Source organism: Copadichromis virginalis, linkage group LG7, assembly GCF_057382275.1.
Source record: "Copadichromis virginalis isolate Kocher_CV1m ecotype Utaka linkage group LG7, C_Virginalis_male_GT1.1, whole genome shotgun sequence".
Taxonomy (NCBI): Eukaryota; Metazoa; Chordata; class Actinopteri; order Cichliformes; family Cichlidae; genus Copadichromis; species Copadichromis virginalis.
In genome coordinates, this window is record NC_140624.1 from 57,287,632 (window position 1) to 57,313,343 (window position 25,712).

Below are 25,712 nucleotides of genomic sequence, written 5' to 3' on the forward strand. Positions count from 1 at the left end.
TTATCTTAATAGTTTCTTCACCATTGCTCTACTCTTAACACAGTACAGTAAATATTTATAGAGCTTTTATGATACTTAACAGTAACAAATGTCTTATTGTTCATAGTGTTCTTTTAATTTCCAGTGTTATTTAGAGTTCATGCTAATGCTCTTACAGTGATTCAATTTAGTGCAGTTTTGCAAAATATGAAAAAAATGGCACAGTCGTCAGTGCCTCACAGCAATAAGGTCCTAGGTTCAAATCCAGTCTGTCTGGAGTTTGCACTTTGTCGCCATGTCTCCATGGGTTCTCACCAGGTACTCAGACTTCTTCCTGCAGTCCAAAAACATTCACAGGTTAGGTTAATTTGTGATTCTAAATTGGCCAATGGATGTGAGTTTTAGATTGAGTGGTTGTCTGTCTCTCCATATTGGCCCTATTATATATTTGCAACCTATCCAGGATATACCCTGTTAAGGGCTTTGTGCTATGAGATATCAGAATGATTTCCTTATGGCAGCGAGGTTCAATCAGTCTGAGGGAGAAGGAGGTCTGCTGCCTCAGAAATTAGTGGAACAGGTGTGATGGGCTGTACATGATGTAGCAGTTTGTTTAGTGACCTCCTGTCCCTCACTGACTCAAACATCTCCAAATTTTTTACAGCCTTGCGGATGAGTTTGTTGATCCTGCTGGCATCTTTGGCACTCAGGTCCCCCCAGCAGACGACAGCAAAATAGATGGCACTCACTACCACTACGCACAAGTACCTGTATCTGTCCACTGTCCCCACCTACTCACCCATAAGGTTGAATGGCCTAGTCGCAGTTTATTTCCTCCAGAAGTCAACCACCATCTCTTTTGTCTTGTTGACATTCAGAAGGAGTCTGAATGTCCTGCCCACCCTTAATACACCCAACTAATGCAGTGTCTTCTGAGAGACAGTTACCAATCGAGGAGAATGTAGAATTGGCGACTCCCATCCTGAGCAGCTTTTCACAGAAGTGGCTTGATGGTATTAATGGTATAAGTCACTGGAAAAATCAAAGAATATGATTCTCACAGTTCAACCAGTACTATCCAGGTAAGCATGCTGCAACAGGTAGATAACAGAATCATCCACCCCCACCTGAAAGATGTTTCACCTGCAAGCTAAGCTGAGCAAGAATCAGTCTCTCCAACACCTTCATAACATGACGACAAGGCAACTGGGCTGAAGTCATTAAGGCCAGAAGAGGTGGCTTTCTTTGGAACCAGCACTAAACATGATGTCTTCCTTACCATCGGTACCTTTTCCTGGAGCAGATTCAGACTAAAGAGATACTGCAGAATGGCTGACTGCTAAACAGCACAGGACTTAAAGGACCCTGAGACTGGTGCGATCAGGGCTTACACCTTTTCCTTGATCCCCTTTTTCGATTAGTACCTACTGGGATCCAATCGGCATGGTTCGCTATGGTTTTCAGGGTTTTCCATTAGTTCATAGGTACCAGGTACTTTTTTAGTACCTGCTAGCCTGGCGTTCCAAGCGATCCGCCCTGTTTCAAACAACGCCCTGTTCCTCTAGTCTGACGATAAGCCATAGAGCAGGCAGCATGTATATTCTTGCATCGATGTTCACCCAATCAATTACTTATTTTTAAAAACTTGCTATATCACACTGTTAGAAGTAAAAGTCTTGAATTTATAGAAAAGTATGAGTATTAAAATATAGGTACATATTAAAATATATTATGGAAATTCCAAGTGCTGTGCAAGCCAAGCCAGTTAGTATTTTTCTAGATCTGGACCAAAAGCTACCAAACCTAATTGTGATATAAACCTACCAAAATTAAGTTTTAAAGTTTAGATCACGGAAAACAAATTGTCCACTAAGTACCCTGAGAGCAAACAGTGGTTTGTTAATTACTATACTTGTTTCTGCTGTTAGTTTTTTATTCCAAAAACATGGCAAATAGTGAGTTGTATTTATGTATATTTCGCCATAATAATATCACTGAACATATCATAGTAGTATATGACAAATACATTAACATAGTGTTCAATGGAATACAGAGGTACAGTATTACATGAACAATGGTGTGGATGTTTCAGCCAATCAGATTTTTCCCGGAGGGCGGAACTGACTTGTTGATCGGGTGTCGATTACCACTGCGCAGCCGCAGCCCGTGTGACGAAGATGGTGCTCATCAAGGAATAGTGAGTGTGAAAATGTTTTTAAAAAATGTTTTTTTTTAGTGCGTTTAGTGGGGTATTCAGATCGGTCCCACATTTGATTATTGAGAAGTACGCATGTGTGTTTCATTTAGCGTTGTCGTTCGCTGTATTTTACGCTCCTGTAGTCTGTAAAAAGCCAGCTTCTGAGCAGGTTGGATCAGGACGTGGATAACGGGACCCACCGGTCTTTTTAAGGCGTTGCTAGTACAAGCTACAGTTAGCTTCTGAGTTGTAGATGCAGAGGGGATAATTAGCTTCTTAATGAAAACGAGTTACATAAAAAGGCTGCACCGCTCACACATAAGCCTTTTGCACATTCAGCGAGTTAGTACTACTTTGACGGTTTGCTGTATTGCCAACGTGACTGCAGCTAGCCATGTAGCAGCGTGTTATATCTCTGAAATGCCGTTACGTTAAGCTTTGGTCCCGTGAGTGAGAGATTAAGGGTCCTTCTGTCGGATTTACCATTTATGCTAGCTGGCTAAGTTAGCTGTAGCGGCTAGCATGGCAATTCTCTGACAACCGAGTTTATTTAAAAGTCCACAATCAGCTGCTAGTACAACTCATTGTTAAAGCAGAAGAGAGCTTATTGTTAGGAAATAGTTATGCAGGGTTTATTGTCTGTACTCCCCCGTACCATACGTCAGCTATAGCCTACAAGCTAGCATGGGGTTATGGAAGGACTAACTACTTTGCTGTTAGTTTGTTGCGCTAGTGGTATAAAGTTAACCCTCTAAAACTGGGCAGCTAACACGAACACTATATTAATTGTTAAAACAATTACTCTTAATATTTCTGCCCATCAATCGGGTGGATTGAAACTATGCAGTGGACGTTTTCATTCTTTCTTATTAAATCTAGCATTCACTGCGTGGCTAACCTGTGTAGCCTACATATAACGGGAGGCTACCTGTTGTTAGGGGATAGCACAGAATGGGTTCGATTCCATACAGTACTTCAGTATCAGAGCCAGGACTATTAATATCTATAAAAATTGTTGGTTAAAAGCAACTAACGTAGTCTCACGGAGGGAGAAACAAATATACTGGTTACTGAAATTAATCTTTCATTAATGGCTTATATCTCAATATATTAAAAAAATTCCTAAACATAAGCTTGTGTTGTTACTGGTTAATCACGTATTTTAAAATTCTGAACTGATTGTAGTATGTATCTTCTTTTCTTTTTGTTGCTGGATAATGCAATTTTAAATAATTTAAGATTTTTAGTTCAAAACAAAACAACCTTACAGCTTTAATGTCTTTCAGCCTTTCATGACACTGAACATTTAGCCCATGCAAAATTGGTGTGATGCAAAAAATAACTGTAAGCCACTGCCACTGGTAAATGTGTGGTACTTTTGATGTTAGACTTGATAGAATTGAGTCACAGATGACTAATATTAATGCTGTAAGGCTGACCTTACATTTTGATATGTTACACTGGGCTGGTTTAGCCCACTGCCACGTGTGTGATTGTATACGTTGAACATGAGCATTAATTATGATGTTTTTATGTCAGGCATAATTACTTTCTTAGTACAACCGATTTTCGGTACTAAATAATACTATTTATAAAGCAGCTTTGGTGCAGTTATTTCAATTGACTTTGTGAAAAATGTGCAATGTTGGATTTAACGGCACATGTAGCAGTTCTTCCTTTGCTCAAGAATCTGGTTAGGCCCTCTATTCGTTAGCAGAGCAAGGACTACCTTCTGCAGCTACATTGCCAGACAGTTGCACTGGAGAAGCAGCTGAAATATATAGATGATCAGCAAATACAATTTGCTGAAATTTCAAAGCGATAGTTAAGGGATGTGCATGTGCATATGAATACAGAGCTTTCAGACTGTGGGAAAAAATGGTAGAATGAATTTCCACTTAGGATGAAAAGATGCCTGTTGTATCACTGTAGGACCACTGTAGAAATTGATTTTTTTTAGTCATATTATTACATTTAAGAATCCTGACATTTTAAGGGATTCTACATGAATATTTAACTGACTATTACTAATTCATTCTATAACTAATCAATTCATTTACTCATTATTTTAGCTATAAATTTACACTGTTATTTGTTGTAGCAAGAGAAACAAATAAAGCTGCTTATAATTCAAACTTTAATAAAGGTTGTGTCTGAGCACCAGAGTACTTGTACTGCATTTGTCTGTGATGTCTGAAATTCAAGTATGTCTTCACAAGCCAGTTTGGCCTTTGGCCTTTTTAACCCAAGAAGGTCATTTTCAGTGTAGACCACAGGTGTTGAACTCCAGACCTCGAGGGCCGGTGTCCTGCAGGTTTTAGATGTGTCCTTGATCCAACACAGCTGATTTAAATTGCTAAATTACCTCCTCAACATGTTTTGAAGTTCTCCTGAGGCCTGGTAATGAACTAATCATTTGATTCAGGTGTGTTGACCCAGGGTGCTATCTAAAACCTCGAGGCCTGAAGTTCGACACCGCTGGTGTAGACCTTTTCGCTGCCATTATTTTTTACACATAGTGAGTATTAGTCAATGTAAATACAGTTTGGGGTTATGATTGTTCTTTGACACTAAATGCTGAAGATTTAAATATATGTTGTAATGTATTGATTATTGATGTACTGACAAAAACTAGGTGAAAATGAGCAAATAAGTCACCTTTAATGATTGCCAGTGACACAACTTTTTGTACCTTTGAAAATTGCATGCATTATGCAAATTATGTAGATATTCTGAAGTATAATATTGTGTAGCACACAGTAGTGTTTATATACAGTAGACATTGAGTACACAAGAGAACACACACTTGATTAATCAGTAGATGTTTAGGTAAAGGGTGGGGTGCTAACTCTGCCAGTCTAGGAGTATTTTTTATTAATGAGGACATGAAGATCTAAGCAAGAAAGAATTCGTTATTGTCTGTTTGGTGGTTTTCTTCATTTTGTAATTAAGCTGCAATATGCATATAATAGTTCAGGTCTAGTAGCTCTTATTTTAATACGTTTAAGGTTAACACTAGAACTACTACTACTAAATTGTCTTGAAACATTAGGTTTGTCAAATCTAGTTTTTAAAAGGTAACTATTTAAGTTTCAATTTTAGTGGGGATTACAGCTTAATAGATACACAATATCTGATGGTAATTTGGGGGGTTTAATGATTTCTTACAACTCTTCTTTAGCTAAGATGAAATGATTGTACAGAATGTATCTTTTATTGGCTTTAAAAAACAGGAACTGGTTGCAGAAGTTTGAAATTATTTTGGATTTTTACTAATGCATTCAATATTTTATTAAATGTCCCTTAGCCAACTGCACCTTGAAAGATGTTTTTGGTAGGCGTTAACAAGCATCTAGCATGAAATTGGCTGAATATTTGATCACAAGTTTTGATTTATTGAACCACTTGGGAAAGTGGTTACACATCTGAATAATTTATACTCATGTACAGTTGACCCAAACACGACAGGAAGGTTAAACTGATGTGCAGTTGTTTAGAAATGGCTCATTAAGATTCTGGAATGGACTGTCCAAGCTCCAACCTCATGCCTAACTTGTGAACTATGCCTAAAAGCTGGATGAAACAAACTAATTTAAATGAAACCATTTCTGAGAGTGGCCAGATATCCAGCCAGAAACTTGTTGATGGCTACCAAAAGCATTTGGCCAAGGTCCAATTTGCTAAGGGACATTTAACCGAGTATTGGTGTGGGTGTATGTATGCACTTGAGCCTGTATGTATTCTTTGATCCTGGGTGGGTTAGAGAAAATGCAAAAATAAATTCAAACTTGTGGAACCAATTCTTGTTTCTTTTTTTAGTACAAGTTTCTAGGCAACCTGGCATGCTGCCATTGTTGTTTGATATTAATTTCTATGGGGTTAAATGTCATTTTCATTGGTTCTAGGTCCCACATACCCCAAAATTAATCATATGACCCCCAGTCCCCCCAAAAAACAACAACAATAGAAAAAGTCATTAAATATGAGATGTTTTTTTTAATGCCTACTACAACAGATTTCATCAAGTGACAGCCTGTAACTTGAAGCCAACTTGAGTCATTAGATGTGACAATAAAAGTGATTTGATTTGAGAAATAGTTTGTGTTTTATCCTGATCATTGTCTCTCTGTGCTGCACTTTTAACCCCCATCTATTGTCATCAACCTGCTGGGCAGGCGGTCAATACAGACACCCAAGTTTATGAATGCAATAACTCGAGAACAAAGTGGCATAGGAGTTTTAAATTGATACTATAGGTGTATCTAGGGCTGTTCGATATAACGATATATATCGGATGACGATATAAAAACGTCTATCGTTTGTTTCATGGTGTCGCAAAATAAACTATTTACGGCAATATTTTTTTCATCGTTTTGATGGTCACTCTAGTGGCTATATTAATTTCTTAAAGTTCTCTCTTTCTCTTATATTTAATATTACCACACTACGGACGGACAAGCACCTGTTTTTATGCGTTGTGGTTAGCAACAACGACGGTAACACCATCGCGTGTCCGCTTGTTTATGTTCCACATAAACCTTTCACAATAAAGCTCAAGATCCTGTTGAGACTTTTCAAAATAAACTGAATCACGGGAAAGAGCAGATTATTTACGGATGAGAAGTAAAAAAAAGACGCCATGTGCTAAAAAATAAACCTTAGAGTCAAACGTTAGAACAAGCTTTTCCCCGAAGCATGCTGTGTAATAAATACTCACAAAGAAAACGGCGGCCGTTACAACTTATGTCTAAAAATGTATAGTTTCATGCATCTGTTAAAACACTCGACTCCAGCTACATGACGCGCAGCTGGAAACACTTCCCGCAAGTCGAGCTGCCCGAGAGTCACAGAATTTACAGAAAATGTTACATTTTTGTGATTTATATCGTTATCGGGACGATAGAATTCTTATATCGAGATATGAGATTTTGGTCATATAGCACAGCCCTAGGTGTATCTACTAAAAATATTGTACAAGTTAAAATCTCAGTGACCTCGACCTTAAGGTCACTGAGAGTTCTCTGTCACGTTTTCTGAAAATCTTGTATATGTGAACGTAGGATTTTGAAATTCGGACCATAGCTGCATCTGCTAGGTGCATCTGTTTCCCCTCACCTCGGAGGTTCTGGCAGCAGATGACCTGTTTCTTCGAAACAACGTTCCTCCTTCACACTGTTATCAAGTGCTTGCTCATAATTTTATCAGAAAACTATTGCTACTTAGTAATTGGAGTTCAGCTACAGCCATATACTATACTCAGTTACTCACTGACGTGTTAACATTCAGACTGGTAAACATTTATAGCAAAAAAATGTTTTTAAAGAAGCAAAATTTTAGGAATGTTGAACCATTTCATAAAAGTTTCTAGGCAGTGGCATCTGTCTCCTTACAACCATCCAAAAGAGTGTTTAATCCTTAACATTTGATCAGCTTGGTTCTATTTTAAAAATGGAATTTTATTCATATTTTATTCATATCTTTTATGTCTTTAACCTATTTGTTTCTCTCTTCTTTTCCTGTCATATCCTCCTTACAGCCGTGTAGTGTTGCCAGTCTCTGTGGAAGAGGTGAGTATTATTGCCTACATGTTCTCTTAAAATATATATGGGCATATTATTTAAATTCACTGTGCTATTGTTATATTTTGATAAAATAGAGGGAGTATTGTGTTTGTCTTACACAGAAAATGTTCATCCACGCTGGCTTTAGTCTGAACCTCATATTAAGACAAAAAGCCTTTGTTAGAGACTACTGATGTTATTGGGACAGGCTGTGTGTTGCAGAGATCAGAGTTACACTGGGGTGTAGACTCAACCTTTTGAACTGCATTCTGGCTGTTGACTTAACAGCAATGATGCTTTTATGCTCTTTTTTTTTTTGTGTGTGTGTGTAATCTCAAAACTAGACTTCTGTTTAGTCTTTAATAACTTTCACTTCTAATGGAGGTTATTATTGGGATTCTACAAGAAATAATTGTTTTGTTGTGTTGTTTTTTTCTCAACACAGTGAAGGATTTTCTATATGAGTCTGTTTGGGTCTTTTTTATTAGTTTGTTACTGCTCGTATTGTGAAGCACATTGTGTCAAATAACCATTAATATCAGGATGGTGGACTTCATTAGGCATACAAGTCCAAATAAAGGGACAAAGTTTTTTTGTTTTTGTTTTTTAAAGATAAAATGTACAAATATAAAGATGTTATTGATGGGCTTGTAAAAATGTGTTTAAAACCTTTAAGTGTACAACTCAGTGACTGAAATGCTGTTTAAAATGTGGCTAGACTCTTGTAAACGAACGTGCAGCCCAACATTGCTTTTTTAATGTACATTAATACAGACAATTACTTCCTATGTTGGTTCTAGTTGCTGTTAGTGATACTCCATCTTTGCACTTATGTGCCTTCACAGGCTTCAAGGGCCCGCAAAGCCTTTCGCAATCCTTCCAGTTAATCTAAGGATTTTTCACTGTAGTCAAAGCTGATTTCCACTCTGTCTTCTTTGTGTTCCCATTTCTTGCAGTATCAAGTAGGGCAACTGTACTCTGTGGCTGAGGCCAGCAAAAATGAGACAGGAGGAGGAGAAGGCATTGAAGTGCTGAAGAATGAACCCTATGAGAAGGATGGAGAGAAGGGACAGTACACACATAAAATATATCATCTAAAAAGGCAAGGCTTTGAAATTAATTTTCTTTCGTAGAGGAATGAAGGGGAAATTATAGGGTCCTCTATAAGAGACAATTAGTCTGACCTAATTACTTAAACACTCAATAAGGATGATTTGTTTGATTGACAGGCTCTGTATATGCAAAGTTCTTGTCTGTTCCTGGTTTCATCAACTCCATTGAGCTATAAGATGCAGGCATGATCTTGGGAAAATAGGCAGCATTTGAACGCAATACGACCATGTGGCCATCAGGAGAGAACTGTGTGCAGGAGGGATGCACAGACAGTGCATGAAGGTCACCCACTCGCTTTGCCGAATCCAAAGCGAGAAGTAATGCAGTCTTATATGAAAGAAATTTCACATCCACAGACTCAATGGGTTCAAACGTGGGGCTTCAAAGGGCCTCCAGCACCAAAGACAAGTCCCAAGCAGGGACACTGGACTTAAGCACGGGTCTCAGCCAGCGAACTCCTTTCAGAAAATGTATGGCAAGCGGATGTACACCTGGTGTCACCCCGTCAAAGCCAATATGACAAGTAAATATAGCTGCTAAATAAACCTTAATTGTCGAAAATGAAAGGCCCTTATCCAGCAGCTCCTGCAGAAATATCAAAACATCCACAATAGAGCACTGAAATGGGAGAGTATGGCGGACCTGGCACCATTGCTCGAAGGCTCGCCATTTGTAAGCATACAAGCCTCTAGTAGATGAGGCGCTAGTGTTCTGAATTGTCGCTATCACACTAGGCGGCAAACCCTTGGCAATCAAGTTTAACCTCTCAGCAGGTAAGCACGAAGACGCCACAGATCCTGGCGCAGATGAACCACTTCTCCTCCCGCCTGAGAGAGGAGGTCCCTGCAGAGAGGAAGCTGCCAAGGACTCGCTGCTAGCAGGCTGATTATCTCTGCATACTACGACCTTGTGGTCCACCAAGGGGCCACTACAACAGAGAGAGAGACTGCTGATGCACTCTCTCTAGAACTGGAGATATCATTTCCACTGGGGGAAATGCATACAGGAGCACGTGTGGCTATTGGTGCGCTAGTGTGTCCATGCCCAAGGGTGCATCATGGTCCATTATGGAGAAGAACAGGGGCCAGGGAGTATTTACCCTGGAGGCAAAAAGATCTACTTGAGCCTTACCAAATAGATCCCAAATCTGAGCCACTATTAAAGGGTGTAACCTCCATTCTCTCACCAGAGGACACCCCCCCCCCCCCCCCCCCCCCCCGTGAGAAGGTCCGGCCCAAGGTTCCGGTGGCCCGGAACATGGGTGGCTCTTAGAGACAGAAAATGAACACTGCACCATAACAGCAGAGAGCGAGATAGCGTCAACAGGGGAAGAGAGCGTGTACCCCCCTGCCTGTTTATGTAGGATACCACTGTTGAATTGTCCATCCTGACTAAGACATGCTGGCCCTCCAGGACTGGACGAAAATGTTTGAGAGCTAAGAACACTGCTAACAGCTCTAAGTGGTTGATGTGCAGCTCGCACTGGGCTGTCGACCAGATCCCTCTCACTGATGCAACCCTCGTACAGCGCTCCCCACCCTCTTAGGGAAGCATCTGTGGATACCACCTTGCGAAACAACACCCTCCCAATCCGAGAGCCCTGATGCAGCAGCCCGGGCTCCCTCCAAGGACAGAGCGCTAGCATGCAAGACGCAGTTAGGAGGAGACATGATGCACACAGGCGGTGAGAGAGAGTCCAGCGTTGAAACGCTCTCATCTTTAACAGTCCAAGTGGCACTACGGCGATCATAGATGCCATCATGCCCAACAAATGTAATATCTGGAAACGGAGTCTGCGTCCAAGCTGAAACTGAGCGAGGCAGCGATGAAACGCGGCCAGTTTGTGCTCCGACAAATATGCGTGGCTGGAAAGCAAGCATATTTCCAAACCAAGGAAAGAAATCTGCTGACTTGGGATAAGCGAGCTCTTTTGAAAGTTCACAGAGAACCCCAGTGTCTGAATGTGTGACAGAACCAGCGACAGCTGTGTCTCTGCCTGCTCTCTGGAGCAAGCTACGAGAGCCCAGTCGTCTAGGTAGGCTAAGATGCGGATGCCTGTCTCTTTGAGGGGCACTAGCACTGCCTCGGCACATTTCGCAAAGGTGCGAGGAACGAGTGACAGCCCGAACGACAGCACCAGGTATTTGTAGGGCTACGCCCTTGAATGCAAACCCCAGAAACTGCCTGTGTTTCGGGTGTATAGCTACATGAAAATAAGCATCTGTTAGATCGATTCTTGCAAACCAATTTCCTGGGCCAACTGCACTCAAGAGCTGTCTGAGTGTTAGCATCTTGAACTTGTACGTTCGTAGATACGTGTTCAAGACTCGCAGGTTGAGGATGGGCCAAAGCCCTCCCCCTTTTTTCGGAACAACAAAATAACGGCTGTACCAACCTTTGTCTGTCTCTAAAGTAGGGACCACTCGTCTTGCTCTTTTCTGCAATACAACTTTATTTCCTCTAAGTATCATGGCCGCTTCGGTGCCGACAGTCGTGTTTACGACTCTCCGGAAAAGAGGCGGCTTGACCCTGAACTACAACCGGTAACCCATGGCAACGGTTCGCAGCACTCACTGAGAGGGGCGCAAGCCCACCACTGAGGCAAGTGAGCAGCCAGCTGGCTGACCTGGCTCGTTCTGCCTGCAGGCTGAGCATTTGTGATTGTTTGAGAATAAACAACACTCTTTATTGATTGTAATATGGGAACATGTACATTCATCCATTTTGTTGGAGGCACCTTTCCTGGGGCACAACAATGAAAAACAGGTGGAACACTTGATGTGGTCACCTGAACATTTACAACTTGAGGCATTTTGTGTGCAGGGCGTTGTGCTTGGGAGACAGTGTTAGGAAAGTGCAGCGCCTTCTGGGGCTGACAACCTGAACAGAACTTAAGTGGCACCTCTTGGGCGGCAACAGAGGGGTAAGAGCAGCGTCTTCCTGCCCCTAGACCCCTCGAAACCACAACTAGGAGGGCTGAGGCTTCTTCCTCCTGGGCGTCAGGTCCTGCCGGGGGTCCGAGGGTGGGCCTTTGTTCTAGGCCAACTGGCGTGGAGCTCGGGCTGGAGGATGTGCCCCCGCTGGCGGCACACCCACTACAGCAGTGGGCGCCGGTCTCTTGCCAGTCGGCAGAGGAGCGGTGGGCCTGTGAGAGCTAGCTGCGGGCTTGGACTTCGCCTAATGATGATGTTGCGCAGAGCTTCTGTCTGCTTCAGTCGAGTCTAGCCTGAATGGCTTCAAGTGAATGTCCGAATAACCTAGCCGCAGACACTGGTGCGTCCAGATATACAGCTCTGTCCCTATCCGGGACGTCAGAGAGGGTCAGCCACAGGTGCCTCTGCGCCACTACTGTCGATGCCATCCGTCTGCCCAGGGAAAGCACTGCACAGTGCAGAGGGTGTAATCCATGGCAACTCTGACCTTGTTAAGAAGAGGTGCCAGCGGTGCTGTCACCAGGAACCAGGCACATCACCTGGTACGTCTGGAGCATGGTGATGGCTCCATAAGGGGTGGGTTAGCTAAGCCAGTCTCCTTGGTGCCGTCGCCCTCCATGCACTGTCCATAGCCGGGCACAGTGGGACAAACCTCTGTCTACCTGTCATCACACGCAGGTAGACAGAGGTTTGTCCCATGATGCCGTTAGCTGGCAGACAAAGTATGGGAACATGGGAAGGCGGGTTTTGGTCGTTGCGGGCTCCGGAGGGAGGAAAAAGCCTGCCAATTGAACGGCTTCTGAGCTGTCGGAGGAGAGGGCCAGTCCAATTGCAGCTTTTCAGAAGCACGGCGAAACAGGGGAAAAAAAGAGAAGTGTCATCGTTCCCGACCGGCACAGCAGCGGCGGCATATTGGGACAACAGTGAACACTCCTGCTCATCCTCTGACAAACCATCGATGTCCAGGCCGATGTCCAGCACGTCATCGTCTTCCTGCATGGTTCCAGCTCATCATCAGCTAACCCATCACCGTATTCCATGTGGTCAGCCCAGCTAATTGCGGGGACATCGACCGGATAATCCTCGTCTTCGGACTCTGATGAAGCCAGGGCTCCAGACTCGAAAAGGAAAAGGTCATGCCGTGCGACAGCCGTCCCTCCCAGCACATTTTCCACAAACGTCACCTGTCTTTCCGGGGTCGAGCGTCGACAAAACCCACAGGCTTTGGGCTCCATCAACGGTCTCCTAGCGTTGACGATCGCCAGGCAGACAGGGCAGGCATCGTGCTGGTCACTTTTGTGCAAAGAGAAACCACACCCCTGAGGACAGGGGCGAACAGAAGATTTCTGCTTTGCTCGCTTCGGTTAGGAGTCTATTCCAAACCGCAAAGCCAAACGCTGTACAGGAAAAACTCGAAATTAGCGCTCTGCGGGCAGCCTACACACCAACTGCGCACTGGAGGCTAACACCAACAGGGGCAGTTAAGCTAAGTTCAAGTCGGCAGACAACGGCGCTAACTAGCAGCAGCTAGCTAGACCAACTCAGCAGAGGTGTTCTCAGCGAGGTGAAGAGCGTAAGAACTGAGGGATGACTGTGATGAAAGCGGCTATATGTGCAGGCGGGGCCGTGCGTGTGTCATCACACGTCATCTGCCTTAAAGGTGTGAATAAAAGTTTCTTCAGCCAGGACACGCGAGGGTGTGATATCCAATACTTATGTGTTGTACCAAGTGAATCGACTGAAAGGGAACGTGAGAGCTGGTCAAAAAGTTACAATTTTTTATCACTTTAATAGTCTAAGACTAGATGTATATGTGTTAATTACTTTCGCGCTGCAAGTGATGCATTTAGGGGACTGTTTTTTTTCCCTTAGTTTAAATGAAAAGTCTAGTCCCTCAACTGAAAATAGATAAAATGTGCATAAAGTTTCAGGCTTTATGTCAGATGTTTAAACTTATTTTGTCCACCGTATGTATATTGTATGGTCTTTGTGATTATGTGATTACGGGAAATGGGTTTGGGTAAGAGCTCTAGACATGTACAGCATGAGAATTGATTAAATATTTCAGATAATAGCCATTTACAAACAGAGTTATTATTAGTTTTAAAGAGCGCAGTCGGCTCCCTGTTACAATGTTTTATGGCCTTTGAAAGACACAAGTTGGAAAGTATAAGTATTGTCTAATTTTCTCTTTCATAACAGTAAAGTCCCGGGTTACGTGAAGATGATTGCACCAGAAGGAGCATTAGTTTTTCACGAAAAGGCTTGGAATGCCTACCCATACTGTCGCACTAGTAAGTACACGCAGAAGTGTGCTTGTGTTATTTGAATTGCATTAATGATAAAATTATGGCAAGTAATTTGTCAGTGAGGAAATATGCAATTGATTCACTAGTAGATGCTAGTGACCAGTTACCCACAGCCCTTCCTGTCTCATGTTTCCCTACCAGCTGGCTTGCCAGCCAGGCTGCAATTGTGGAAGTCCTCTGTATGATTCAGATGTTTTCCCCAGTATTTCACCATCCTGGACTGCAGCTGACAACAGTAGACCTTTTGATTCAGAGATCCACTGCAAGTGGGAGAATCACTCTAACCAGAACTTGCAGCAGGTGGAAGGCTGATTCATGCGCTGCTATGACCAACTCATCGAGGCTGAGGAAGAAGGACTACCAGCTGCAGTCCGAGACAGGGAAATTTGAGAGATCCATAGAACAAGAGCCTCGTATTCCTCTATTATTTACTACAAAATACTTGGCAAATAAATTGTTTGCACAGAAGAAACTTAGACTTGTTATTATTTAATAGTTTTGATAGTGCACTTAGCCACTACAGAAATAGGCATTTTATAAATGCATTTCAAATAATACTAAAAATGTACAGTTTTTTGTTAATTATTTGATACTGATGCTCTTTTTTTTTTCTCTTTTCCTTTTTACTCTGCAGTTGTGACGGTGAGTTACTCATTACCTCTTTTTGGAGGTTTTTTTGTTGTTGTTAAAGGCCTAGTCCCACCAGAAAATCCACCCATTAGCCATTCCATGTCCTCTAGGACAGGAGGGGTCTAACACCAAGTTAGATGATCACAGCTCATTTTTATGCCAGGAAACTTCCACAAAGTTGAGTTTGATGTGACATCTTCCACTACCTGCTTCAAATCCTTTAACATAAAACTTAATCTACAATTTTCATTGACATATTTGTTTAATTTTTATAAGGCCAGTTTGCATTTGCATAAAGTAAACAGATATTACTTTATGTATGCAACAAATGCTCATCAGCATATGCCACAAATATTTGATCCACTCTCTGTTCCTTGATATTTGCTTCTCTGTCCTTTTGATGTTTGAAGTTCAGAGCCCACTATTGCTTTACATTACTGGCAAGTTAACTAGCGTTACTAATATTAAAAATAGACCAGAGCTGAGTGGTATAGCATCACCAGTGTTGCTTTAGTCTGATTGGTTAATTGGATTTAGCTGCAGGTTTTACGTCTCACAACCTTCCATTCATAGTGTTGTTGGTACCAGCCAAGATCAGCTGTAACTGTCAGTGTAGGGGACCTGCCTGACTTCTGAGTGACAGCTTGTCATTGCTTCACTTCAACAAATAAAGAATGTTATTTGTCTCCTACTTTTCAGAATGAGTACATGAAGGATGACTTCATGATTAAGATCGAGACCTGGCACAAACCTGACATGGGAACAGTAGAAAATGTAAGTGAAAAGGAATGCTGGGGGTATCCCAGAAGTGCATTGAAATTCTGTCAAATGAGAGGGGGAAGGAAAATCTATATAATATTGAGAAATGCTGGATAGTGCGGGTTGAAGTAAATGTTTAGACACCTGAGAAATGTCCATGATTTTTATGTCCCTATGTTGAGATACAGGCTCCTATTTAAAAGCCACAAAACACAGGCTGGCCAGCCTTATGTTGATAAATCTTTCTGTCATACACTTGCATGATAGAAGGGTCCAAGTTAGAGTTTACACGGCAGTTTTGAATTTGCATGTGATTTGATTTGGACTCAACAAATTTGAATGAAAAACAAATGCCTCTTTTTCTCCCTGTTTTGCACTGAAATGTTTCCACTTTGTTTTCTTTATGCAGGTCCATGAACTGGATGAGCAGACGTGGAGGACTGTCGAAGTCGTACCCATAGATATTGCAAACAAAGAAGAAGTGGCCCCAGGGGTGAGTCTTGATTATGGATGATGTTTAATGAAGATCTCCTATAAGCCACACATTAAGAAGTTAAAAAAAAAAGTTTAATAGACCTGAATACGGGACAATATTTTTGCTGGAACACATTTCTTAAAAAAAAAAAGTGAGGGCTTTATGGGTTTTTTTTGTTTTGTTTTGTTTTTTTAACTAGAAAATTATGTATTTACAGTTGCTTATGCAGGTAAAGCAGCTGTGCCTCAGGAGTTTGAGTGGGTCAGAAGGTTAGGGGCTTGATCCCTGGCTACTCTAGTCTGCATGTCAAAGTATCTTTGGGCAAAATGCTGAATTCAGAGTTTGCCTGTATGTATCCATTTTAGTGTGACTGTTTGTACATGTTAGAAGAGTGCTTGACTAAAGAATAAAAATCACTTATATGGATGTGTGTGTGATTGGGTGAATGAGACTTGTAAAAAGCTCTTTGAGTGTTCTTACAAGTCTTTGAGTATAAAAGCAGTACCAGTCCATATCTAATTTACAAAGCTTTGAATTAATTTGTTTTCAGCCTTAAGGCTGTTTTTTTTTCCACATTATTGTCCATGTGCTCTCCACCTCCACAGAAAGTAGGACTGTGGGAATTTAACCTACACAGGGGCTATGAGATGCTTTCGTGTATGGACCTTCGAGAGAAGGCAACAGAGTGATAGACTCTGCATAGTTTGAATGCTGATTGCTTTCAAAGGATATCTGAAAGGGACCCATCACAGGAGAGTAGGTCCATTAGGTGTCCATCAATACTCAGTTTCACTTCACTACAAAAATAAGTTCTTTAGCCTGTCTATGTCTACAACAAAATCAAATGTAAGGATCACCAAGAGCACAAACAGGACTATATTACCTGAGGGCTGTACTATGAAGATAGATTAGTTGGTTTGCCAGGTACCAAACTTTTTAGTGTCACAAAGGTGGTTCTCTTTTTACCTGGCTGGATCACCATGATAACATTAATTTGATTATCACATGCTCTGTGTTGTGATGATCAGCTCACCAGATAAATGACTTTGTGCAGGATTTCCTTACTTACAGGTAGGGCAAGGCAATATGACCAAAAAAGTTTATCACGAGATATATATTTGAAAATTTGCGATAACGATATAACTTGACGATATAATTGATGCAAGACAAAATACTTTACAACTCCACAAAAAGAGGTGGTTTGGAACATGAAACTGCAGTAAAAAACAGTCAGATAAGTCTAACTTTACTCACACAATTTAGTTATACACACACAATACGATAATATTATGTTGAAGTACAGTTCGTATCACTCCGCGAGGCTCCTCACTACGGTAGCCGTAATGCTCCGACAATCCATCAAGCGGTGCAGCGTCACAGCTTACCAAAGTCGCACTAAAACATTTTTTAAACAGATTTTTGAGCGCCGGACAAAAACCAAAGTTGCACCATTTTTACAAACCAATTCTGTTTCATCTGTTTCATTCAACGATTTGCTTTTGCCCTTCTCATTCTCCGTCGCCATCATGCTTTTTCCACCATGTGTGTATGAAAACAAAGGCTCTGCGCATACGTGTTTTATCCATATTCTATCGCGATATTTCATTTTCTTATCATTGCCTAACATTATACCGGTATTACCATGAACAGTATAATATGGCCCAGCCCTACTTACAGGATTGTTGCATTTTGCCATTATATTTTCATAAACTTGAATAATAACAATAGTAATAACATTTGAGAAAGTGCTTTACAGTTTGAACACCTGGAGGCAACCACTGTTGTGAATTGGCACTTTATAAATAACTTGAATTTTATTGAATAAAATCACACATTAAAGACAAGTTTATATGTCCAAAAGTGCAAAAACACAGTCAAGCATATGGTTTTATATTCATTCCTGCATACATACTAACCTCTGTCATTAGCACTGAAAACAACTGAAAGAATAAGTACCAAAATATCTTGTTTTTGCTCTGTCATCTGTTATCTGATAACATTTGGAGTAACTGATTTGGAGTAAATTGTGCTCGCTTGATTCATTTTGTGCAGGAGAAGAGTCAAATTATGTTCAAAGCTACACAGAGCTTTGTACACAGCAAAATCTCCAGTGTTAAATTAACACTAGAGAGTGTCTATATGGGTCCACACCTCTGAGTGTTAAATACAACACTGTTGAGTGTTAAATTAACACTTTTGACAGTGTTATATGTTTAAAAGTAACCTAGTCAGTTTTGCAGATTAACAATGGCTAACACTGAGCAGTGCTGATTTTCTAACACTGGAAAATAACTCAAAATGTTAGAAATATTCCAGTGTTAGAAAACCAGCACTGCTCAGTGTTAGCCATTGTTAATCTGCAAAACTGACTAGGTTACTTTTAACACTGTCAACGTGGCCTCACAAAATTATCATGACCACAACGACCGTGGATGGACATTGCTGCTCAATCACAGCTGCCTGATCAATGTTTTTCATTAGCAATTTAGCAAAGTTGATGGTGGCGGTGTGCATGTCTGTGTGCGTGAAAGACAGAGGGAGAAAAAGGGAGAGCGAGCGACAGATTTTCTGTTATAACCTCCATGTTATGGACGCACAGTGTCTGTCTAACCCCTGCGAGTCAATCGTGCAGTTTGAGTAGAAGCTGAATAACGCGACTGAAAAAATCGCAGTGTATGTCCAGCTTAAAATGTTCCTGTTAAAATTCCTAATTCTGCTATCACAGTATCCCAGCAGATGGTTTTATTATTTTCTCCCTGCATAATCTATTCATTTGTCTTTTGTGTGACTATGATCTATGTCTTTTGCTTCTGTCAATTTAACATTTTGTCACCGTCTGACTTGAAAGGAATGCCCTTATAGTTTGTGTTATTAAATAAACTATAAATCTGTCTTTTGGAGCAGCTCAGTAATCCATTGGGCCATCAGTTAGAACATAAATCATTGTACTTCTGGTTGAAAATTTTAAAGGTGGTATTAAGGCATTGTCATTGAGGTGGGTCTCGATTGTCCCAGTGTTTCTTATACTGACTCCTGTAAAGTAATGACTTAAGTGGATCAGTGTGGAGGTCAAGGCTTAATCTAAATGTCCATCTGCTCCAGCTATTCGCCACACTTTCCCAACAAAGCTAATGGATTAAAACAGCACAGTAAACCTTGAGCTCAGGATTTAGGGCATGTAACAGAGATACGTTCTTGCTCTTCTTCAGTGTTACAGGCCATCCTGAACTCTGCTGAAAGGGTAGGCTGGATTCAGTGTGACTGAGACAGCAAGATTTAGGGCATGTAACAGAGAGAGAGAGATTGTTGCTCTTCGTCAGTGTTGATATATTGGCAGGGTGATATAGCGGCCTATATTGGCAGTTTAACTGATATATTTGTGTCTGGATTTATGACCAAGAAATGAAAATTAAAAATGTAAAAAAGAGACAGGAACAGCACCCTTTAATACTCAGTGTTGATATTCCATAGTTTATCCACTAGATGGGACTCTGCATCTTCTTTGTTGACAACACATTTGGGACACCACAAACAGAACAACCATCTAGCAACGTTTGGTAGAGGGTAAAGAAGTAATTTCAGGGATATCAGATTTTTAATCGCCAAATATCACATTGGTCCGAAAAATCGTTGGGCTCTAGTCTGTGTAGTATCTGCAGTCTTCAAAGAATCGTGCCTTCTCTGTGCTCCTGCAGCAGACAAGTTGATGTTCTGCAACATTTAAAGATTTCTTTTCCTTTGACTCTCCTGCAGGACTATAAGCCAGAAGAAGACCCTGCGCTTTTTCACTCAGCCAAAACAGACAGAGGACCTTTAGGCCCTGAATGGAAGGTACCAGACATGGACACAGAATCTTGCTCATTTTTGTCCTTTGTTTCTTAATCCTAATCCTGTCTTTATTTATGCTTTTCCTGTGTGCTCTTTGCAGAGTGAGCTGAAGGCAGATTGTCCTTACATGTGTGCATACAAACTGGTCACTGTCAAGTTCAAATGGTGGGGTCTGCAGACCAAAGTGGAAAACTTCATCCACAGGGTAACATATGCTCTCCTCTCTCATCAGATAAAGGAGAAGTCTTATATAGTCTTTAAGTATTTTAAGGTCACTGAGGTACACTACTTTCTTTTTCTTTCTTTCTTTCTTTTTAAAAAAAAAACATTTAACTTTTTTAGTGTTTTTATTATCATGATAAGCTTTTCAATTTATGCCCTGTCTTTGCATGCTAGAGTTGAGTGTGGCTTGTGTTTTACACAAGTGTGATGAATGTGACATAAAGACATGAAGGAAACAAATCTTTCTTGCTGTTGGTCACTAAAGCACTTCTGTATTTTGGAAAATCTGTCTTTATTTCAGCTGCTGTACAACCTTTATGGTATTCTTTTTTTTTTCTTTTTTTTTTCCATTTAAATGTCTGTCTGTTTTCCACAGCAAGAAAAGCGTATTTTCACCAACTTCCACCGCCAGTTGTTCTGTTGGATTGACAAATGGGTGGGTTTGACCATGGAGGACATCAGGCGGATGGAAGAGGAGACTCAAAAAGAGCTTGAGGAGGTAATTAACTCAAACAGAATCCAATCTGAAATAACTGTCCTTGTCTCGGGGTAGTTTAAAGTTGAAATTACATACAGTTGTCTCCATATTTAGAAATGTTTGGAAATCTGTGGTAATGGTTTGAAATATTTGACCGGGCTGTTGGAGAAGACACAACATGATTCGTGTTCGCGATTTAACCCTTTTGCTCCTGAATTTCACATTAGATGCGTCAGAAAGGAGATGTTCGAGGCACCTGTGCCACAGATGAGTAGAACCCCGTTGCTGTAGGTCTGACACTAGAGGCAGGCTGAGTAAGTTTCATCATGAGTGATGGTTACACTGCATGGATCAGTCTCCACTCCATGGCTTCAGGCTGTTGTCGTCCTGCTGTTTTTAACCTATATCTGGAACCAACCAGTGTTCTCTTGTCTCTTACACTTTATATCCCAGTGTCATTTTTTTCATTCTGACCTTCCTCTCCTTTTATCCCTTTATCTCCTTTATTTCCTATTTTTATTTTTATTTCTTTAAATGTGTGGATTTCAGTTCTTAATTATTTTTTTGTATTCATGACAATCAAAACTAGAATGAGCGTTAAGGCTGTCGATGAGGATTCTTAATTATATTCAGCAGCACTACCAGGGGCAGTAGGTACCTCTGAGGGACATATCCACCTACCTGGTAAAGCCAGCTATATCAGGTAGATGGATATGTCCCTCGCAGAGAAAGAGCATGTTGTAATTATGGAATATAAGTAGGCTGCTGTCAGCTGAAAAAAGGCAAAACATATTAATAATGTTTGAGGGTTTTTCTTCTATTCAGTAATTTTATGTTTTATGACACTTAATAACAGCAGCCTAATTACATATATTAGCTAGCTTAATGGTTGTAGTTTTTCTTCAAAATAAAACTCTCAAATACTTAGACCCAATGGGAGTGTAATTAGGTCTGAAATAATTTAACAGCAACCGCGTGGTAATGATGGCAGAGTGTTCACAAGCCAACTCCACAAAGACAGATTTACAGTCCTCTCTTAGGCAGTTTTTCAGATTGAATTGAATTTAATCTTTTTTAATCAAATATTCATATTTTAAACACTTTAATCTAATTATTTGGCATATTTTGTAATGTGTTAGTGGGTGGGATGTATTTTTAACACATATTTCTGTTGAAATTGACACACCTACTATACAAGTAGTTATGTCTCTGAATGTAATGCAATATAATTTGAACCTCTGTGAATGGGGGTAACGAAAGGTAATAAGTGAAAGTTATAAGTAAAAGAGGGTTTGCAACAAATTCATGTAAGACAGAGATTCTTCTCAATATCTATGACCAATACATTTTAAACATTGTATGTAAAAACCTTCAATGATAAGATAAGGAATAGGATTGTGATCATTTTCATTTTCCCCCTCCTGCCTGCTACTGTTTGTCATTTTCGCTCACATTTTAAGATTTTCTTTCAGCTCCCACACCTTCACGTCAGGCACTTTCATTTTTCCTCCTCATGTTTTGTGTTTGTGATGCTTATTGTTGTTTTTTTTCTTTGATTTTTGGAAGTCGGCTGCATGCACATTGCTCTTTACTAACAGACTTAAAACATCAACAGTTTGGCAAAGAGAATTCTTTTGTGTTTGGCTTAGCCATATGTCAGTTTTCTGCCTCTCATTTAGGTCTAGTTTGTGTACATTGAACTAAAATATGTGAACTAAAGTGGGGCAAAATGTTTATTTTTAATGTTATCTGTGTTTAAAAAAAAAAAAGTTGTTTAAAAAAAAGTTTAAGCATCACTTGACTTTTTCCACACATTCAACACACAAGCTGACTACTGCCTTTTCTTTTTCATTCAGCTGCGTAAAACAGGTCAGATTCGAGGCACCAGTGCTGCTCATGAGCAGTGAGGCAAATCAACCAAACCCTGTCACGATGATGTCATCAGAGACATGTCCACCACGCTGAGGAAATGGCCCTGATTGTCGCCTCTTCGCTTCCTGTCTCACATGATTCATTGGGGGGTTTGAAATGATTGGTTAACAGTACTGTACAGATCCTACCCCCAGTCACAAGCCTCCTGTTCACTCAGAGAAGAAAAAAAAAAAAAAAAAATCAAAAAAAGAACAAAACAAAAAAAAAAGGTTTTGCATTCATATAAAAAGAAAAAAAAACTTTGCACAGATCGTAAATTGCCTGATATGTAATTGTTAGTTGATTATTCCAATGGGCTTTGTTTTTATCCAGGTGTGTAAATGGTGACTCACAAAGTCAAGCCTTTTAAATTCATTAGAATGTTTTTAGCTACACGTTCCCACACAAATTTCTATGAGATGATTGAAGCAGGTATCAGACAATTGAATTCACCACGTTCTCCTTGTATTATAACTGTCTGTCTCTACTTTAAACCTCGTCTCTCCCCTCAGTATTGTCGATATACTTGTCCTGGTAAAAGGTTTTTCTCGGTTCTCTGCCCTTGTTCCACTGGCCCACTATGTCTGGCCTTTTTTTTTCTTCTTTATTTTGAATTCTCAGGCAGATCCATGCCTATTTTTTTATGGTTTAAAAGCAAAGATGATGCTCATGCATGATGGGTAATTTATTTTTGCCCACCCCTTTCTTCGACACAAGTGCATGTGGACAACAGCAACTCCTCACTTTTAAACTGTCGCTGCATGTCTACAGCCACTGCAGTGCGTGTTGTGTGTGTTGTTTAGAGGGCAAGTCAGTACCCTCCACGAGAGTATGTACTTTACACCTCTGTGTTGGCGTACGCATCTGTGTGCTTGTTTGTGTTTTTAACTGCCTTCACTCTTAAAACTGTCAGTCTGGGGACTGAGATGGTTAACATTCAGCATAAGATCAAGGCTTCTGAGTGCTCTCACACCACCAGCAGCCTCTTGAACTTTGCCTCATGCTGTCGCTGCATGGCCTTTCTCCTTGGCTAGGGCTTTAACTGGAGGACCGTCAAACCTCCCCAAAAGCTTCTTCTTGTTTTTTTTTTAAATTTTCTGTTTTAGATTTAAATGAGGATGAGAGTCTGTGCACTGCTGCGTGCATGAATCAAGGTAGTTTTTTTTTTTTTTTTAATATCTTTCTCAAACTACTGTTTCCACTCTACTGACAGAACAAATGGGTCCAGGCAGATCTGCCATGTTTGTTACAGATGTGGATTAGCTTAGTTTTTTTGTTTGTCCACCCACACACACAATTACTTTTTTTTTCTTCTAAAGCTTTTCACCTAAGTTAACTAACTACAAGAAGGTAGTATAGTATGAGGTCGCACTGCAAATTTGACTCTTGCAGTGAGCTAGTCAGAGCCTCATCTAGAAAATGTGTTGATCACTTCCCTCTGTCACAAACTTTTTTTTCTGGCTGCATGGACTTGAGGTTAGAGCAGTGCATCACAGCACGGGCTGAGTTTTTTTATATATATATTGAAGTTAACACAGATCAGGTCAGGCTCAATGTAAAATATTTAGGATGTTTTTTATGATGACGTAGTTTGGTTAAGGCTTTTGATCAGTTGTGTGTGTGTGTGTGTGTGTGTGTGTGTGTGTGTGTGTGTGTGTGTCTCAGAATTTGTAGGTTTTGATAGAACCTATCTCTGTGTGTTTCTGTTTAACAGGTAAAAGAGAGCCTTTAAGTGTACTTTATAAAAGGCCCGATTTTACAGATAAAGCGCTCATCAGCATTGTCAGGTTTATCATTTAATACTGTATTGCTACAAGTAACTCTAAGGAAGTTGGAATGTCAGTGGAGCACATAACAGCTTTGTGGATAGCATGCTGCTAAAGCAGAGCAAACTGTTCACGTCTTGAACTGTACCTCATCCATGCTTATGAATGTACAGCTACACAGATAAAGGGATAGATTTTACAGGATGTTAATAACTCCGGGAGCACTGACATGTTTCACACCTGTACAAACATGACATGGACCTGTTATATCACCAGTACGAGGACAAATAGGTTTAACAAAACAGCTAATTTGCATGCTCTTTTTTTTTTTTTTCTTTAGGTTTTTTTTCTCTCGGTTTGATCTCTTGATGCTTTTAAGAAACTCTTGAATTGCATCACACAAGAAGGAAGTGGCCTCTCCCAAAATCCAGCTCCATTCAGCTTGACCTCTGAATTATATGACGAGGAGTGAAAAGCCTGAGTTTGATGACGGGAGTCGCCTTTTGTAGCATTACCAGTGATGCCAGGTATGACTGTGAGGGGAGGGATAGAAGCTTAGGGAACAGACGGAGTCAAAAATACTGTTTTCTTTATTGTAATCATGAAAAAGCATCTGCAAAATCTACTGTTGTTTTTTTTCCCTCTGTTTTCTTTTTGTTTGTTTTGAAAGACAAAGATTCACAGTGTATTCAGTCTTTTCTTTTCTGATAAGGCAAAATTCAGGGGAATTAGTAGTGAATGTAATAAAAATTAGTTCTTTTTTCCTGCAGCGTCCAAGCTGTGACAGAAGGTCTAGACAATGGAACATAACAAAATATCTAATAAATTTAAAAAAATAAGCAAATCAGTTCTGTTTATGAATCATTTGTGTGTTTATTTGTGGGGATGATATTCCCTTTTATTTTGCTTTTTTAAGCTTGCCATACAATAGATTTTGCATATCTAATCAATTCAGTTGGCCAATCAAGAACATAGACTTTAAGATAAGATGGAAATTGTTGACCTGAAAAGGGTAAGCCAGTCCAGAACATAAACACCTGAAATGGCCTACAGGGAGTAACTGATTAAAAAACTGTCCACTAGAATAAAGTCTATCAGAAAACAGCCTTTCTGGTGTTGGATTGTATCACCAAACGTTTTTGATCAATTTATGATCTCAGTTGCTGGTTTAAAGTTTTACTGTTTATTTTGTAAATTCTGGTTCCCATTAGAGTCAAAAAGGATGATAAAGCAAGGTTTAGGGTAGGGCTAACTTGTCATTTACAAGTTTCTACCATATGGAATCCACCTCTCTCATCAAGTCAGGTTAAAAAAAGATGATTAGCATTGAAGTTTGGAAAACAGGCATTAACAATAAGGTGATGTCACAGTTGCTATGGTGTATGATCAAGACATCTTATAAATGGTTAAATAAGATGTATTGCAAAGATTTCAGGGTTGTTTTTTTCATTTTGTTAGACTAAACTGGCAAGTTCACCAATTTAGAATTGTACAAAATGAAAAAGGCGTCTGAAACCTTTCTCCATTCAATGATGAATGCTTATATTAAAC

At 40.3% G+C, this 25,712-nt stretch overlaps 1 protein-coding gene across 1 annotated transcript; it reads left to right on the forward strand.

Moving 5' to 3' along the window:
- The first annotated feature begins 2,096 nt into the window (after positions 1-2,096).
- Positions 2,097-22,660, forward strand: pitpnb (phosphatidylinositol transfer protein, beta). The gene is made up of 12 exons (XM_085464404.1): positions 2,097-2,176; positions 7,713-7,743; positions 8,694-8,839; positions 13,986-14,077; positions 14,727-14,734; positions 15,422-15,496; positions 15,891-15,974; positions 19,710-19,787; positions 19,885-19,989; positions 20,383-20,505; positions 20,712-20,798; positions 22,341-22,660. The coding sequence occupies exons 1-11, from the start codon at positions 2,157-2,159 to the stop codon at positions 20,757-20,759; spliced, it is 810 nt and encodes a 269-aa protein (XP_085320530.1). The 5' UTR covers positions 2,097-2,156; the 3' UTR covers positions 20,760-20,798; positions 22,341-22,660.
- The last annotated feature ends 3,052 nt before the right edge of the window (positions 22,661-25,712 follow it).